At 34.9% G+C, this 15,462-nt stretch overlaps 5 protein-coding genes and 1 long non-coding RNA gene across 6 annotated transcripts; 5 read left to right on the top strand and 1 right to left on the bottom strand.

Moving 5' to 3' along the window:
* The first annotated feature begins 923 nt into the window (after positions 1 to 923).
* Positions 924 to 2,102, top strand: LOC122606261 (pentatricopeptide repeat-containing protein At3g46790, chloroplastic-like). Its single transcript, XM_043779223.1, has one exon. The coding sequence runs from the start codon at positions 952 to 954 to the stop codon at positions 1,891 to 1,893; it is 942 nt and encodes a 313-aa protein (XP_043635158.1). The 5' UTR covers positions 924 to 951; the 3' UTR covers positions 1,894 to 2,102.
* A 557-nt stretch (positions 2,103 to 2,659) lies between these two features.
* LOC122603792 (phospholipase D delta) lies at positions 2,660 to 7,498 on the bottom strand. The gene is made up of 11 exons (XM_043776601.1): positions 7,215 to 7,498; positions 6,505 to 7,132; positions 6,289 to 6,405; positions 6,006 to 6,200; positions 5,539 to 5,847; positions 4,910 to 4,978; positions 4,667 to 4,811; positions 4,347 to 4,495; positions 4,028 to 4,180; positions 3,698 to 3,898; positions 2,660 to 3,257 (listed from the first exon to the last, which is right to left on the bottom strand). Exons 1-11 carry the CDS (start codon positions 7,496 to 7,498, stop codon positions 2,961 to 2,963), a joined length of 2,547 nt encoding a protein of 848 aa, XP_043632536.1. The 3' UTR covers positions 2,660 to 2,960.
* Positions 4,972 to 6,476, top strand: LOC122603793. Its single transcript, XR_006324498.1, has 5 exons — positions 4,972 to 5,003; positions 5,504 to 5,664; positions 5,742 to 5,807; positions 5,940 to 6,073; positions 6,304 to 6,476. It is a non-coding gene; the product is annotated as an uncharacterized LOC122603793 (long non-coding RNA).
* Positions 7,499 to 8,952: 1,454 nt separating the features above from the next.
* LOC122605748 (uncharacterized protein At4g08330, chloroplastic) lies at positions 8,953 to 9,554 on the top strand. Its single transcript, XM_043778704.1, has one exon. It carries the CDS (start codon positions 9,108 to 9,110, stop codon positions 9,486 to 9,488), a length of 381 nt encoding a protein of 126 aa, XP_043634639.1. The 5' UTR covers positions 8,953 to 9,107; the 3' UTR covers positions 9,489 to 9,554.
* A 246-nt stretch (positions 9,555 to 9,800) lies between these two features.
* Positions 9,801 to 12,135, top strand: LOC122605613 (probable prolyl 4-hydroxylase 10). Its single transcript, XM_043778574.1, has 7 exons — positions 9,801 to 10,073; positions 10,186 to 10,261; positions 10,466 to 10,563; positions 10,682 to 10,779; positions 10,872 to 11,001; positions 11,082 to 11,269; positions 11,434 to 12,135. Exons 1-7 carry the CDS (start codon positions 9,850 to 9,852, stop codon positions 11,505 to 11,507), a joined length of 888 nt encoding a protein of 295 aa, XP_043634509.1. The 5' UTR covers positions 9,801 to 9,849; the 3' UTR covers positions 11,508 to 12,135.
* A 114-nt stretch (positions 12,136 to 12,249) lies between these two features.
* LOC122605677 (probable prolyl 4-hydroxylase 10) lies at positions 12,250 to 15,047 on the top strand. The gene is made up of 7 exons (XM_043778630.1): positions 12,250 to 13,080; positions 13,341 to 13,441; positions 13,756 to 13,853; positions 14,113 to 14,242; positions 14,314 to 14,501; positions 14,632 to 14,726; positions 14,841 to 15,047. The coding sequence occupies exons 2-6, from the start codon at positions 13,386 to 13,388 to the stop codon at positions 14,703 to 14,705; spliced, it is 546 nt and encodes a 181-aa protein (XP_043634565.1). The 5' UTR covers positions 12,250 to 13,080; positions 13,341 to 13,385; the 3' UTR covers positions 14,706 to 14,726; positions 14,841 to 15,047.
* Positions 15,048 to 15,462: the final 415 nt, after the last annotated feature.

Consider the following 15,462-nt stretch of genomic DNA (forward strand, 5'->3'; position numbering starts at 1 on the left):
TCGTTCAGTTTATAATTTTAACTGTGTTGTAATTGCTGGCGTAAGTATTTGAACCTGGTACTCTATATGTCCTACCTCCTATTATGTTTTTTTTGTTTGTCTTTTTTGCATTTGTTGTGTGTTATCGGCTTCCAAGCATACATTGTAATTTGCAGGATTATAAGTTAATACCTTTCAAATGATTGGAATTAACTTGATTTCTTTGGAACATAGATAGTTGACAGGATGACGAGCCATAGTATAATGCTCAGAATATATTACAAAGCTTGATTCTGGCATTTTCTATATCCTACTCTTCCTTCATTTAACAGAATGGTGTTTAGGTATACACAATCTTCTACTTCATTTTACCTTGTTTTTGTGAGAACATTGAAAGTTATGTTTAATGTTTAGTATGACTCTCATTGCTGCCTCAACAGACATGATCACCTTGTGTTTAGTCGAACTCTCATTGCTGCCTCAATAAGCCTCATAATATAACATAACTTGAAAAATAAAATTAAGATATGATTAGTTTATGAAGTTTTCGTTACATCTCGTCAATTTTACCCTCATATTTAATGCATATTTAACTTGAAAAATTGTGATTATGTTAATTAATCAAAGGTATAGCAGGCAAACAAACGAATAGTTAGTGAATTTTTGTAAAAGATGGACAATAAGTTGAAACAAACTTAGATTATAAGGTACATAATTTAATGGGACGGAGAAGTACCATTTTATAACCAAATTTCAAGTTAAACAAGATCAGATCGAAACAAGATCGTAAGATCTTGAATAGAATCGAGTTCTTAACATTCCGTCAAATTCCATTTTTTCAAATTCCAATTCCACTTCCAAAAACATTTCGTGAACCAAAAGCGCCTTTAAAGGTTTTCCAGACAAAGACTGAAAAATGTATTCGTGCCGCAGCCACAATTAAACAGAGTGTATGAACTCCCCGCCATAACAATGGCGACACGACAAGCCACAATGATACCTTTTTTTACAACATTACTAGATTCATGTTTCACAACAAAAAACCTAGAAAAACTCAAACAAATACACGCCAAAACAATCATAACCGGCATTTCCCGCCACGATTTTATTCGCTCAAAACTAATTTCTTCGTATTCATCTTGTTCTCAATTACACCAAGCATCGATTATTTTCTCATACACTAACCGCCAATCCACATTCCTCTTCAATACCCTCATCAGATCGTATTCGAATATCGGATACTTCTCCGATTCGCTTGATCTTTTTCGGAAAATGACCCGAGATGGGAAACGAATAGACCGGCATACGTTACCGGCTGTTTTGAAGGCGTGTGCGGGTATTCCGGCTTTATGGATGGGGGATTGTGTTCATTTGGTTATGATTAGAAGTGGGTTTGATTCAGATGTTGTAAATTTGAATGCTTTAGTGACAATGTATGGGAAATGTGACAAATTGGGGTATGCGCGTAAGGTGTTTGATGAAATGTCTTACAGAAATGTGGTTACTTTTTCGGCTATGATGAATGCTTATGGGATTCATGGGAAGTGTAATGAGGTTTTTGAGGTTTTTGAGAGGATGGTTAATGATGGGGTTGAGCCGGATGAGGTGACGTTTACTGGGGTTTTGACGGCGTGTAGTCATAAGGGGTTTGTTGATAAAGGGGTGGAGTATTTTGTGATGATGACGGAGAGGTTTGGAGTTAAGCCGAGCTTGGAACATTATACGTGTATGGTTGATATGTTGGGGAGGGCTGGGAGGGTTGAGGAGGCTGAGATGATGGTTGAAGAGATGGATGGTGTTCCTGACGAGGTGTTATGGAGTGCGTTATTGGCTGCTTGTAAGAAACATCGGAAGGTGGAAGTGGCCGAGAGGTTGGCAGAAAAGATATATGGTAGACAGTTGGTTTCAACATAGTTTATACGTGAAAGTGATTCTTGAACATTGTGGATAGGTAGTTGATGTATATTGGGTAAGGAAGTTACTTTTTGAGAAATTTTGAGGTATGCTGGTTGATAGTTGAAAGTGTTTATTGAAGTTAGATATTGAATTCTCGCGGCTTAGCTGTTTATGGTTTTTGGATCGATTACTTGCACTATTGAGCATGCAAGTAAGTTTTGAACTCTCTCAGATTATGGATAGTTTTTTTTTTTTTTTTTATGTTTTATATCTTATAATTCTGATACATGGCAAGGGCGTTGAAGTTTGTGAGTTGTTTTATGCATATGAAGACAATTACTCTCCGGATTTTATGCTCTCATAGGTTTGGAATTAAGTAGTGAGTTGTTTTATAGTGTTATGCATATCATAAGTAATAATAATAGATGGAATTATGCTAGTATGTTGCTTTTCTTTTAGTCGCTTGAATATAATATTACAAACGTTTAACTCAAGCATCGCAAGCATAAAATCTAAACTTACAGTAATCTACATCTCTACGTTCCATAACACAATCTAACCTTTCCTAAGCAACTATTTTCAAATTGTATCAAAGTGATACCGTTTGCTATGCATTATTATTGCTTAATTTAACGAAGATAATTCATTAACATCCTAAAGCCTTCTCAACTATTATCAGTGATTTGCTAAATTGCTGGACAACTTAATGAAAGTTATATCATGTTATAGATATACGGAGTAGTTAGTAGGCTTACAGCCTTACGGTCAATATTCTTTAGGTCTATAACTATTGAAAAAATAGAATTGTTACAATAAAGTGAATTGTTATAATGTTTTGATATACAATTTTATAAACTACCCACATATTTTCACAAATTTTCATACTTGCAATCAACCCCGGTCCATCAAAGTTTCTCAACTTTTAAAGGTTGGGGAAGGGAGCAGCTTTCCTTGACTCAAACACATGACCTTTCATGATCCTTACACTCTGTCCCATGTCTTTACCTTATCAATCATTGAACAATCCTAAACCTACTGAACATTTTATTTTCACCCAGTGTCACACATATCAAACATGCCAGCAATCATGTAGTTAAGATATCAGGGAGTGTTGGTGAATGTACTCCCATTACTTTGCCTCCAACATCTGGGAAATTTTCATATCCAGGCAAGGAATTCACATTCCCGTCACCATCCACTTGTAAGGGATACCTTAGAAGATGACCTTGCAATGTTGTGTATTTTTCTACTGTGTATCTCATCCAGTTTTCTTCAGCTATTCGGTTAACTTTAGTCACACATTCCAGAGTTTTGGGATCCTTATATGCATTCTCTAGCGCCCCTAGGTGCTCAGCCCATAATGACATTCTGTAACCATAGACCTGAATCGTGCACACATGCTCTTTGTTAGAATCTGTTCCGAGACATTAGAGGTGGCAAGATGGGTGGAGCGCTCTGGTTGAGTGGCCAGTCAAAAGGGGTCAGGTTGAAGCATGCTGCATGCCAGTTTCTAGTTATGGCTAGACGAACTATCCTATTTTAGTTCTTATCTTTTTCTTTGATCAAGATGAAATGTATGCATCAAAAATAGACTTTTGACGATTTTCAACTTTTTCCCTTTTATTTAAATAGTTTGATTTAACCATTTTGATATAAAAAGTAACCCGAATTGATACATTTATAGATGAATGTGTCAATATCATACCTCATCTATAGTTTAATAGTTTATTAAAAAGAAAGTTATTTCCTATCTGCGATACAGTCAAGTTCTAAAGTTTTGGGAAATCAGTTTAGGTACAGAAAATGGGGTGAGCTGACAAACCTGTCCATTTGGGTGTCGCTTCCTTTTAGCCCACGTGTGATGAGGTTGATACGAACCCATGGCTATTTCTGTGTCCTTTGAACCAGCCAAAGATCTTTGATTAATATTGGCAGATCCCACTATAACATACTCATCGTCCACAATCATTCCTTTCGCGTGCACATAAATCATGAACCTTTTGAACTTTTGTGAATTTGAGACCTATAAAGCAATCCAGTATTAACAATAAAAAATTTGTAAACGACTCTCTACAGATGGTTAATTGGTATCACTCATTTGTTTCAGAAGTATAATTCAGCATTACGATTTTAAATACATAGGTAGAAATACCTTCTCCTCTACAAATGATGGACCCATTTTGAAAGGTATTTCTTCCCGTTTGCCAAGGCAGTAGAAGTTCAAATAGTCTTTAGGGTGCGCATCTAACTGCATGAACTTAATTGCTTCTGCAACAACACTGTACATCATTTGCATTGTCTGACTCTGCAATTACAACATTTGGAAGCCAGATATATACCTCATTTTAATAGATATTGTATTTTATTTTATTTATTTATTTATTGCCGTTTAGGCAATTAGGCCAACCCAACTACTTTACTATAGAAAACCAAAAGGCTTTTATTTCAATAATTTAAAGGCCATAACATACTTGCCAATAGAGAATCTCTTGCACAGTGGCAGTAGTTGGGATGCCCTCTGGCCACATTGGGATGACAACATAAACTGCAAATCTCTCATTGTTTCTGATCTTGCTTGCTATTTTTTGAGCCAACTCCATTGGGATTAGGTTATCAGCTCCTACAAGATTGGCAAGATAGCACACAGTTGCTTCAAAAACATGTTATCATTTACAATGTAGAACATTGTGATTCATTTATGTCGACGAGAATAGAAAATTCTTATCACATGCGCCTTCATTTTAAGGATTTGAGACATTACACACTGTCAATTGAGGATGCAAATATTTACCCGCATTTTCATATGACCACCCATAAGACGATCCAATGAAATATTGATTTTCAATATAAATGAAATGCTGAGCTGATCGGATTGCTTGGATATAGGCTGTCTGAATGCTTTTCTCTATAACCATATTTTTGGCAGTGATAAGATTCTGCAGGAACAGAATATCAACAATGCATACGCATCATCAAAAATGGAGTGCTGAATATCATATCCATACAAGAATGAAAGTTAGCTTTGATTATTTACCTGTGCCTGGGCAACTTCCACAGTTTTGGGGAACCCTTTCAGCGATCCAGAATCTATGGACCTGAAAATCTGCAGAGTACGAAAATCCTGTGAGGTTATCCAAAATAAAAGTTTATCCATTTACTTATCAATCCAGGCAACTTCATCTGCAATTAGTTAAATATTAAGGAATTTAAATATAATGCGCATACCTTTATATTCCATATATCATTGATGTTGCTTGGTTCATATTAACATTAGTTACATACACAATAAATAGATATATTTATTATATAATATAGTTATATTATATATAAATTCATACATTATAGCTTTTTGTAAAGGAAAGTAAAAGAAATATATATATATATATATATATATATATGAATTTTTAGAACTAAAAGCTCCTACATCCTTTTATTCAAAAGCATATATAATTGTTGATAGTGTAGTATCATATTCTATTAGTTAACAAAATTAAGTTTTCAGACAATATTTTGGCTCAACTAACCCGACCGGAAAATTATGTTTAGACTCAAACCTGTTACACATGAAGTGTCCATTTTTCCACTTCCATTGTTGAAGAAAAATAGGTTGTTTTTTTGTTTGTTCAAGGAGGGAGGCAGGGGATGAGGCAATTTGTAACCTACCTGCACATGCCAGTTATCAGGATCATCTTCATTGGACACATACAATAAGGGGTCATCTCCAGGAACCACAGTGTGAACCCCATTTTCTGGAACAGGATATTTAGGACTAGCAATCCATGAGATTCGGTCAATCTTTAACAATGCATCATCTTTCCATTTTGCTATCCTTTTGGCAACTAATGCAAATTCTCTCCATCTTGTAGCTTTTCTCCATCGTTGCTCAAAGTTGAGCAAAACATCATATGCAGCGGGACCTTCAATTTTGCAATGTAAGTCATGCCATGGCTGTCTTGGGGCCTTTGTTCCTTCCTAATTTGGTGAATTGGACTAAATTTAGTGAACTATACATACATACATCCTAGAGTTATGAATCTCACACTAATACTGATGGGAAATTGCAGAATCAGAAAGTTATATAACAGAACAGATTTTACAGAAACGGAAGATGAGATTGTATAGGCACTCACGGGGAATGTAGGTTGGTGAAAATCGTCCTTAAATACACTGTCAAGATCATGAAATAACCTATGTTCAGGTGTGTCATATCTACCATCGCATAAATCAAGACCGCCTATAAAAGCTGTGATCTTTCTGTTATTACCATATCCTTGTGTATCCACAAGTACACATTTCTGATGGTGTGTAAAAGCACCTCCAACAACCTAAAACATAAGATAAGATCATGTAAAGAAATAAGAATAAAAAACGTGTTTAGCATATTTTTTTTTGTTGTTATTTCACACAGCTAACCTGTTGTTTGAACAGGCTAAGTTTACCGCTTCCATAACGAGGTGAGAGCACACACTGCACAGATGAATGCTTGAAAAACTTTCTAGTTTCTTCATCATGAGTTTGCATTACTCCAGGCTGCATCATTTACCCAAATGAAACCTTTAATTTTAACCAGTACGTTTATTTTATGTATAGAAAACCGAACGACGATCAATTAGGAATCATAAACTTTACCGTGTTAACAAAAAACTTGCTGTGTGAAGTTTTATCATCCCAAACCAACAGCAAAACTCTAACCCCCTCTTCAGACTTATACTTGAGCAATTCACCAAGTGTCAAATCCCCTCCCCTGGGCAATGGCCTAGTCGGTTCTCTAATCAATTTAATCTTGTGAAAAATTGACCAACCAACAATGTATATCATATGATGAGCTGATGATATAGCATGACATATATCTTCCCAACATGAATTATGTTCGAAAATCTTACCCCCGTCTAATTTAATCTCAGGCATTTTAGATTCAGCCCTAATATGGGCATCCTGATATAATGTCACCTGAGAACCTTTTCTCACTGGAAAATATGTGTCACGGACACCTCTCTGGTTCGGATCTCCAGCAATCCCGTGCTGGTAAAGTGGATTCTTTTCACAGTGTGTAAACTTCATTTCTAGCCTGAGCATTGAGTCCTTGCGGGAATTCTTTAATGTGAACCAGTCAGAGATCATGTCCCCTGTGGCAATCTGCTCAGCCGGAATCTTTAATGTCCCTAACACGTCAGCTCCAAAAAGGTCATCATCTTTTACTTCAAACTCCAAGTGAGCAAGGTTATGAGCTAATGGAATATTGAACCGCTCGTCCCACCTTGTTATAACATATATAAAACATAAATATATCATTTATACAATACAATAATTTAAGATATATTACATTCTTTCATCTTTACCTCGGGTTTCTGGAGTTCTTTAACACACGTGTACGTGCAACAGCAGCTTGAGGGACCGATACTTTAACATAAGGATCGCTAGCAATGATCTTCCGTCCACCCGAATGCTGTTTTACCTCACTAGATCCGGATTTAGGGGTGTCTTCAGGACACATATCAAAAGGCATACAACGGGCGATGTTTCCGGTGACTACATCCATGTTTGGTAAGTTCTGGGCTTCAATTATTCTGAGATACAAATCACCATGTAGGAACACAACCTTAGCTGAAGAATTATTCGCCATTTTGCAATTTGACAAATGAAATCACCAAATTAGTTCAAAGATGAAAATAACTACAAAACATAGAGAAATTTTTGAATTTTCTAATAGGTTATTTATTTTATAAAGATTTGGGCGCGCCAAAAACAGTTAAATACTGTTGTATTGGAAAAACCTCTCTTTGTTGGGGTTGCATACTTGCATTTATAGGAGCCATAATTATATATATAGCCTAAAGTTTTGTGGTTGCTTTCAAAGTTGTTTTCAAGTTTTAACTATAGATATCTTAATAGTTCTAGTTTTAACATACATTACATTTAAAATGTTTCATTGTAAATTGTGGGAGTAAGTAATCATGCATATATATATGAAGGGAGGTGATATACAAAGATATATTTCATATTGATAATAAATTAATAATGATCCTTACGTAGTTGTATCAGTGTACCATTTATGTATGAAAAGTTTATGTTCTGTTCCTAATAGACTTTTGTTTATTAGTTTAGCGTAGGTAACTTATGACATATTTTTAACCTCTTTGCGTTATTTGATCTATTATCGTGGTAAAACAAAATTTTGATATACTGAGGCTTGTAATAATTAATTGGGCTAACTGTTTTTTATATATGTAGATGCTTGATATGTATAAATTATGAAATATGAAATAATAACATATGAAAAAAGAATCATCTCACTATTTAAAAATTCTCGTAATTGTCTCTACATAAAAGGAACAAATGGATGAAAAAAAAAAAAAATACTTGTAAATGTCGTGTATTACATAATTTGGTATACCACAAACGTGTGCTTATGTCCAAAGGATAACCTTTGGTTCCCCCTTTGGCAGCGCACCACATTAAAAATTAGAATATTCATTCATTGGTTTATTTCTTTTGTGATTATTATTCTTCCTTCCATATAACTTATGCTCACAATTTTAATACTACCACTAGCTACCTTAATAAAGAATAATACTTGTGAAATAACGAAGGCTAAATATTTGTGACGATTGAAGATGGAAGGGAAAATCAGAATTTTAGACTAAATACAGTAACACATACACATTTTAAACCCGTTTCTTTATCTAAAATAAATATATAAAGCTTAGATAATCTTGTTAACGAGAGGTCAGAGGTTCGATTTTTATCTCATTTAGGTAGTACTTAGAAGTAGTCTCTCTACATAGGTAGATGTAAGATCTGACTACATTTTAATCTGCTCATACACCGATATTGAGATTCAAAACCTATGAAAGACGTCAGTGGTGAGCAATTACTTTTCTCTTTTTATAATCTTGTTAACGACATATCAAATCATCATTGTCCGGTCATGAAACATTGATCAACAGTTCAACACTATCTTCATCATTTCCCTTTTTGATTAACAAAATGGTATAAGTCCAAACGATTTGCATTGTTTGACTTGTACAACCCATATTCTAGTAACATGTTAGAAACTCTAGAAACAAGAAAATCAATCCATTTTACAAGCATTAAAACTCTCCTACAAACCGCGTTTCCAAAAAGAAAAACAATAAGTCAAACAAAACCACCTTATACCTTCAAATTCTATATATCTTCATATCCAACCACCTTAAAAATCAAATCAAAAAATTTCCAAAAAAAAATAAAAAATGGCATCGATCTATACATGTAACGAATGTGGCACAAATCTCAATCTCCAAACATCCAACCTTTTCCCACCCGATTTCTACTTCGAAGCAGGCAACAAAAACACACTTTCATTTGCATCTATTGATTCATCAAAGTTCAGATTTGTGAAAGAAGACAAGATCAGACCCTTTTTTGAAACAATCAATTATTGGGGGATCCAAAGAAAAAGAACAAAGATAATATGTAACAGTTGTGGTCGGTTAGTTGGTTATGAATATGATGATGGACCTCCTATGATGACTGGGACTGGTCAGTTTGGGTTTGGGCCTAGCCAGGCTATTCCTAGAGCTCCTAGATATCGGTTTAAACTTAAATCTTTAAGGATTACTTCTGAGACTTAGTTTTTTTTTTTTTTGTTTAAAGTATATTAATGTAAAACATTGTATTGAACTTGTCATGTTTTGTTATTGTATTGCTTTTTTTGTATAAATTTGTTGTTGATTGTTGATGTATATGTATGTGGTTGATTTTCCTGTTTTTTTTTTTTTTCACTAGAAATTGATCACATACGAATTTAAGAAACAAATTAAACATAGCTTTAATATGTCACACCTATTTTTTGTATCATGTTACTTTGATGAACAAAAATATGAATCATAGTCACAAAATTCATAAGATCATATGATATTTTTATGAAAAATCCCATTATGCAATCAGAAATCTGATTTCACAAGAAAATCATTAAAACAAAACAAAAAAAAAATGGTGCCTAGAGGGAGATTACATACTCGTGGTGGTGCATCAAAGAATTCATCATCATCATCAGCAGCACTGATATTTTCATTAATAATTATATGTTTGTTTTTCATTTTAATCCTTCTTGCTCTTGGAATTCTTTCTATTCCAAGAGATTCTGTTAATACTTCTCAAGAAGCTAATGATCTTACCTCTATGGTTCAACGTGTAACCAATGCTGCTGCCACCAGGTCAGTTTTATAAATTTGTTGTTTTGGAATGTGACCCCCCGAATCGGTTTCAGATTATTTACTGCTGGAAATGTATATAAAATGTTTTGGTATTTTGTGTGAATGTATGTAGAAGTGATGGTAAGGTGGAACATTGGGTTGAAGTTATCTCATGGGAGCCTAGAGCTGTTATCTATCACAATTTCCTGGTTAGTTTTCTTTTCTTTTTTTTTCGTTTGATTTTAGATGCATAAATGTTTATATATTCACTCTAGCACTGTGTTTTAGATGACTTATATATGTATTTAACTATAATTGGATCAATGTTTATTGTATGAACAAAGACTGATCAGTTGTGGATTTGTATCATGTGGAAATACACAAAAGTAAAATATTTTCCTCTATTATGACAGTCGAAAGAAGAATGTGAATATCTAATTAATCTTGCTAAACCTCATATGGAGAAGTCAACCATTGTTGATAGTGTGACCGGCAAAAGCAAAGATAGTAGGTATTCAGTTTTGTCCTCTCTCTATTTCTGATTTTTTAAGTACTAATTCCATTCTAAGCACTTTGTCAGGCGTTATTGTTTCTACTTTCTACTAATTTGGCCTTATATCTTTATTCAGGGTACGCACAAGTTCTGGAACATTTTTAAAACGAGGACAAGATGAGACAGTCCGTGCTATTGAGAAAAGGATTGCAGACTTCACCTTCTTACCGGTTGGTAAGGATTTTTAAGCTACTTTAGTGGATTATTCGGATAAACTATTTGCCTATATAACACAAACAGATTTACTGATTTGAATCTCTGTTCAGAACATGGTGAAGGACTCCAAGTTCTGCACTATGAAGTTGGTCAGAAATATGAACCTCACTTTGACTACTTCAATGATGATTATAACACTAAGAAGGGGGGTCAACGAATGGCTACAGTTCTGATGTACCTGTAAGTGATGTGTTCTTATTGTATCTCATGGATATTGTATGATCCCTTCTGATGTGTTTGAGTTAAATATCATTCTAAAGATCAGATGTTGAAGAAGGGGGCGAAACAGTCTTCCCTTCTGCAAAGGGAAACATTAGTGACGTACCTTGGTGGAATGAACTATCTGATTGTGGTAAAGAAGGGTTATCTGTTAAACCGAACATGGGAGATGCGTTACTTTTCTGGAGCTTAAAACCAGATGCAACTCCAGATCCTTCAAGTTTTCATGGTCTGTTATTGACATTTATCGAAGTGATGTATATTTTGTAGTTAGTCTGCAGGCAGCTGTGTAATTTTGTTGTTCATTGAGCTTTTCGTATATCATAATCGGTTTCTACACTTGTTTGAGACATGTTATATGACATTCTATACTTTCTGTTTTTATATTTCAAGGTGGATGCCCAGTTATTAAGGGCAACAAGTGGTCTTCTACAAAATGGATCCGTGTCAATGAGTATCGGACATAATTTTATAAGGTACTGCTATAAAGCTTCAAGCAATCAGTGCACATGTTTTCAGTAGATATCACCATTTGTTTAATTCACAGTTCTTTACATGATGCAGCTATTTCATCGAAGGTATAGGTGATTACTCTTACCATATGTGTAGCTTACATCTCTCAGATAATTAGCCACTTTTATTTTTATTCTCTTTTGCCTTTAGGATTTACTAGTGAACCTGAGTCGGTATTTTTGCAGGTTTTCACCATGCTCTCATTGGTTTGCTCATCTAAAACTGTTGTTTAGAGATAACATGGAAGGTTTACAATCGCGAGAACAAATTTCTTTCAAATCTGATTACACCCCGGCCTCATCCTTTGCTAGAGTTAAATTTGTTTTTCATTTTAGGATATATCACTGATGTTGATGCCCTTTATCACCACTCTAACTATTGGTTTACTTGTCTTGAGGCATGGATAAAGTTAATTGAATCTTGTCAAAAGAGTTACCGTTCATGGATTCAATACAATAATAGTTGATGGATAATATTGGGTCGGTTCAGGACTATCGAGCTGTACAGAGCTTTTTATTTTAAGCCCCAGGGTTGGTCCATTTGTGCACCTCAGCCAGATTGTGTAAATTTTGTGTTAACCATACTGTCTTGGTTTACATAACCTTTTGAATGTGAAATGCATTCACTAGCTATGACTGCTTTGTGTATACAGCAGACCTGCAAACTTTTGATTTTGAAATGCTAATTATATGGAAGCATTTGTTCAAACCAACCTTAGACGTCCTCAATCCTCACAGGTTTGAACTTCACTGGTAGCTTCTTGGGGGAGTCCAGGGAAAGGTTTCAGAAACAGTCACAGGTGTACCTCAGTTAGGCTGTGAAGTTTTGAGTCAAAGACTCCCACTCTCTAGGTAAACCTAACAAGGAAAACCTCTTCTGTTTAATCGTTATATGGAAACACTCGTTCTATTTTATATGTATAGTTCATTGTCTACATTTGTTATTTAGTGTTTGGACCCTTCTTGGCTTTTGATGTGTAGTCCTAAAATGTTAATAATACTTGCTATTTTTATATTCAAACTTGGAAGGATCCGAACCTCCTATGGCTCCCCTTAAATGTTCCACCATTTGTTTGGTTGCTTTTCACTTTGATCTTTTCAATGAAGACTCCCTGTTTATTTTTCATTTTGGTCCTTATTGCTCATGGAATCCATTCGGTATCAACTAATCTTACCGACACTCATGATATTGTTCAACGTGTTGGTAACAACACTGGCAGGTCAGTTTGCATTTAGATTATAAATTGGTTTATTTTATAGTTGGGATTGCAATCTTCTCAAGTTGAAATCCGTCAAGTTGTTCATGTTGAACCAATAAAAAAGTTTAAACATTATAACGGGTCAACCACCTACTAAATTTTTTTTACCAACTTCAACTTTAGAGGATCTTTCCGGATTTATTTTAGATTGGACTCAAACTGCTTTGATCTTTGGTGTGTGAAGAAGTGATGGTTGCGATGGAAGAGTAGATCAATCCATTGAAGTGATCTCATGGGAGCCTAGAGCCACCGTCTATCATAATTTCTTGGTCAGTATTAGTGATTCTTAGCTTTTTATATTCATGTTAATTGGTTTGATTTATTTTTTGAAGTGGATGATTTGGAAAATTGGTAATTAAGTTAATCCTGAACATAATGCAATAATCCATCCTTTTTGTAGAGATAAAAAGTTAGTGTTTAAAAACAAAAAGAAAGCGTTGTGTTTGTGATTGCACAAAGACTAATAAGTTGTGAGTTTGCATTTTGTGGAAACACACGGAACTAAACTATGTTTCCTTTTTAATGACAGACGAAAGAAGAGTGTGAGCATCTAATTGATATTGCTAAACCTCATATGGAGAAGTCCACAGTTTTTGACTTAAGGACCAAGTCGACAGTCATAGATACTAGGTATGCAGTTTATATGACTAAACACCAAGTTACAGTCGATTTACGGGATGCTCTAAACGACTACAACCCCCTCTATAGATGGGGAATTCATATAACTAATCCTAGTTCTACTACCAGCATTATGATTGTACTGCATTTAGATTAGCTTCCTAAACTGCTTTTAACCTTGAGGTTCTTCTTGTCTAACGCTTCCTTCTTGATTATTCTTCAACTCATGATCATCCACTTGTAGCTCTACCTCAAGCTTAACATGTTTGTTCCTGTGTACCTCGTGAAATCCTGCTTCACTCACATGACCAAGTCTCTTATTTCAGGTTCCGTGTATGTTCTATAACATTTCTGGAACGTGGGCAAGATGAAATAGTCCGGGCTATTGAGAAAAGGATAGCAGAGTTCACTTTCTTACCTGTAGGTATGTATATTAGAAAGCACATTCAATGTTTACTCACTTTTAATATTTACATTAATTGATTTCTAGCTGTTTCAACTTTCAAGTAAATAAATTTGGACAACCAAAAAAGTTGAGTTTTGCTTCTAATATTGTTGCTAGGATACTCTACACATACTCCATTTTTCTTTTTCTTTTTTTTTTTTACTTCGTATCTTGTTGAACGCCATTAAAAATCACTATTTAACCTTACACGGATAAACTGAGATTAATTTATGTTCAGAGCATGGTGAAGGACTTCAAGTTCTCCGCTTTGAAGTAGGTCAGAAATTTGGACCTCATTTTGACTTCTATCTGAATGATTATAACATCAGAAATGAGGGTCAGCGGATGGTAACAGTTGTGATGTACCTGTAAGTTACGTTTTTTTTTTCTTCTGCTTTCATGGAGTTCGTTTGGTGTCCTCTGACCTCTTTGATTACAGATCAGATGTTGAAGAAGGCGGTGACACGGTTTTCCCTTCTGCAAAGGGAATCTACAGTGATGTACGTTGGCGTAGTGCATTCTCTGAATGTGGTAAAAGAGGGTTATCTGTTAAACCAAAAACGGGGGACGCATTAGTTTTCTGGAACATAAAACCAGATGGCACTTCCGATGATTCAAGTTTACATGGTCAGTTATCGCGTGTCACAACTTTGTATTCCTGCAGTTATTTGAGCTTTGCATACGCTAAACATCCTTATACTAAGGTTATATAAGACATGTTATGTAACACCAACTTTGACTTTCTCTCTTGGCATAGGCGAGTGCCCTGTTATCAAGGGGACTAAGTGGACCGCTACAAAATGGATTCACGACAAGGAGTACAAGGAATAATTTTGGTTCAAACTTCAAAAGGTACTTCTATAAAGCCTAAGGAAAGTTGGTTCATAATTTGCATATGCATATCAGCACATTTGTTACCCTTATTACATTAGTAGTGGATTGTGAACCTGACTCTTATTTTGGCAGAATTCTAATGTGATCTCATCTGGTTAAAGCTATCGTTACTGCTATTGAATGACGTCAAAGTTCCAAAATCAGAAGTCATTCTATAAGATAATTTTACATATATATAATGTTTGTATTATTATATGGATGCAAAATTTTAACAGAAAGAATGTTGTGTTCCGATTAAACAGAATATGAAATCAACTATCAGGTTGTATTATATGGTCACAGGAAAATATGTTGTGTATATCGTTGAGCCGATTTGATTCTTTTATAAGGTTAGGAAATAGTAGATTACAATAAAAACTAATAAAGTAGGAACCAAAATTAACTCGTTATGTGTAACACTCGTACTGAAGTTGGTGCTATGATGATATATAACCAGTCCGAAATTGCTCATAAAGTCTCTAGATGACTACTCCTCTGAGATTGAACATCCGAAACTGCAATGGTACTTCAGTTGACTTCAGCTGAATGTGCATGTATATTGCTCGATTTTGAGCTAATGAAGCTCCCGATATCTTACTGCAAAATGTCCCCTTGATCTAATTAAGCAGATTACATATGTCATTGAATATATCACAGATATTAGTCTATTACTAGTTGACTCTAGAGACACTGCATACTCCCCGCCCTGGAAACA

Source organism: Erigeron canadensis, chromosome 6, assembly GCF_010389155.1.
Source record: "Erigeron canadensis isolate Cc75 chromosome 6, C_canadensis_v1, whole genome shotgun sequence".
Classification (NCBI taxonomy): domain Eukaryota; kingdom Viridiplantae; phylum Streptophyta; class Magnoliopsida; order Asterales; family Asteraceae; genus Erigeron; species Erigeron canadensis.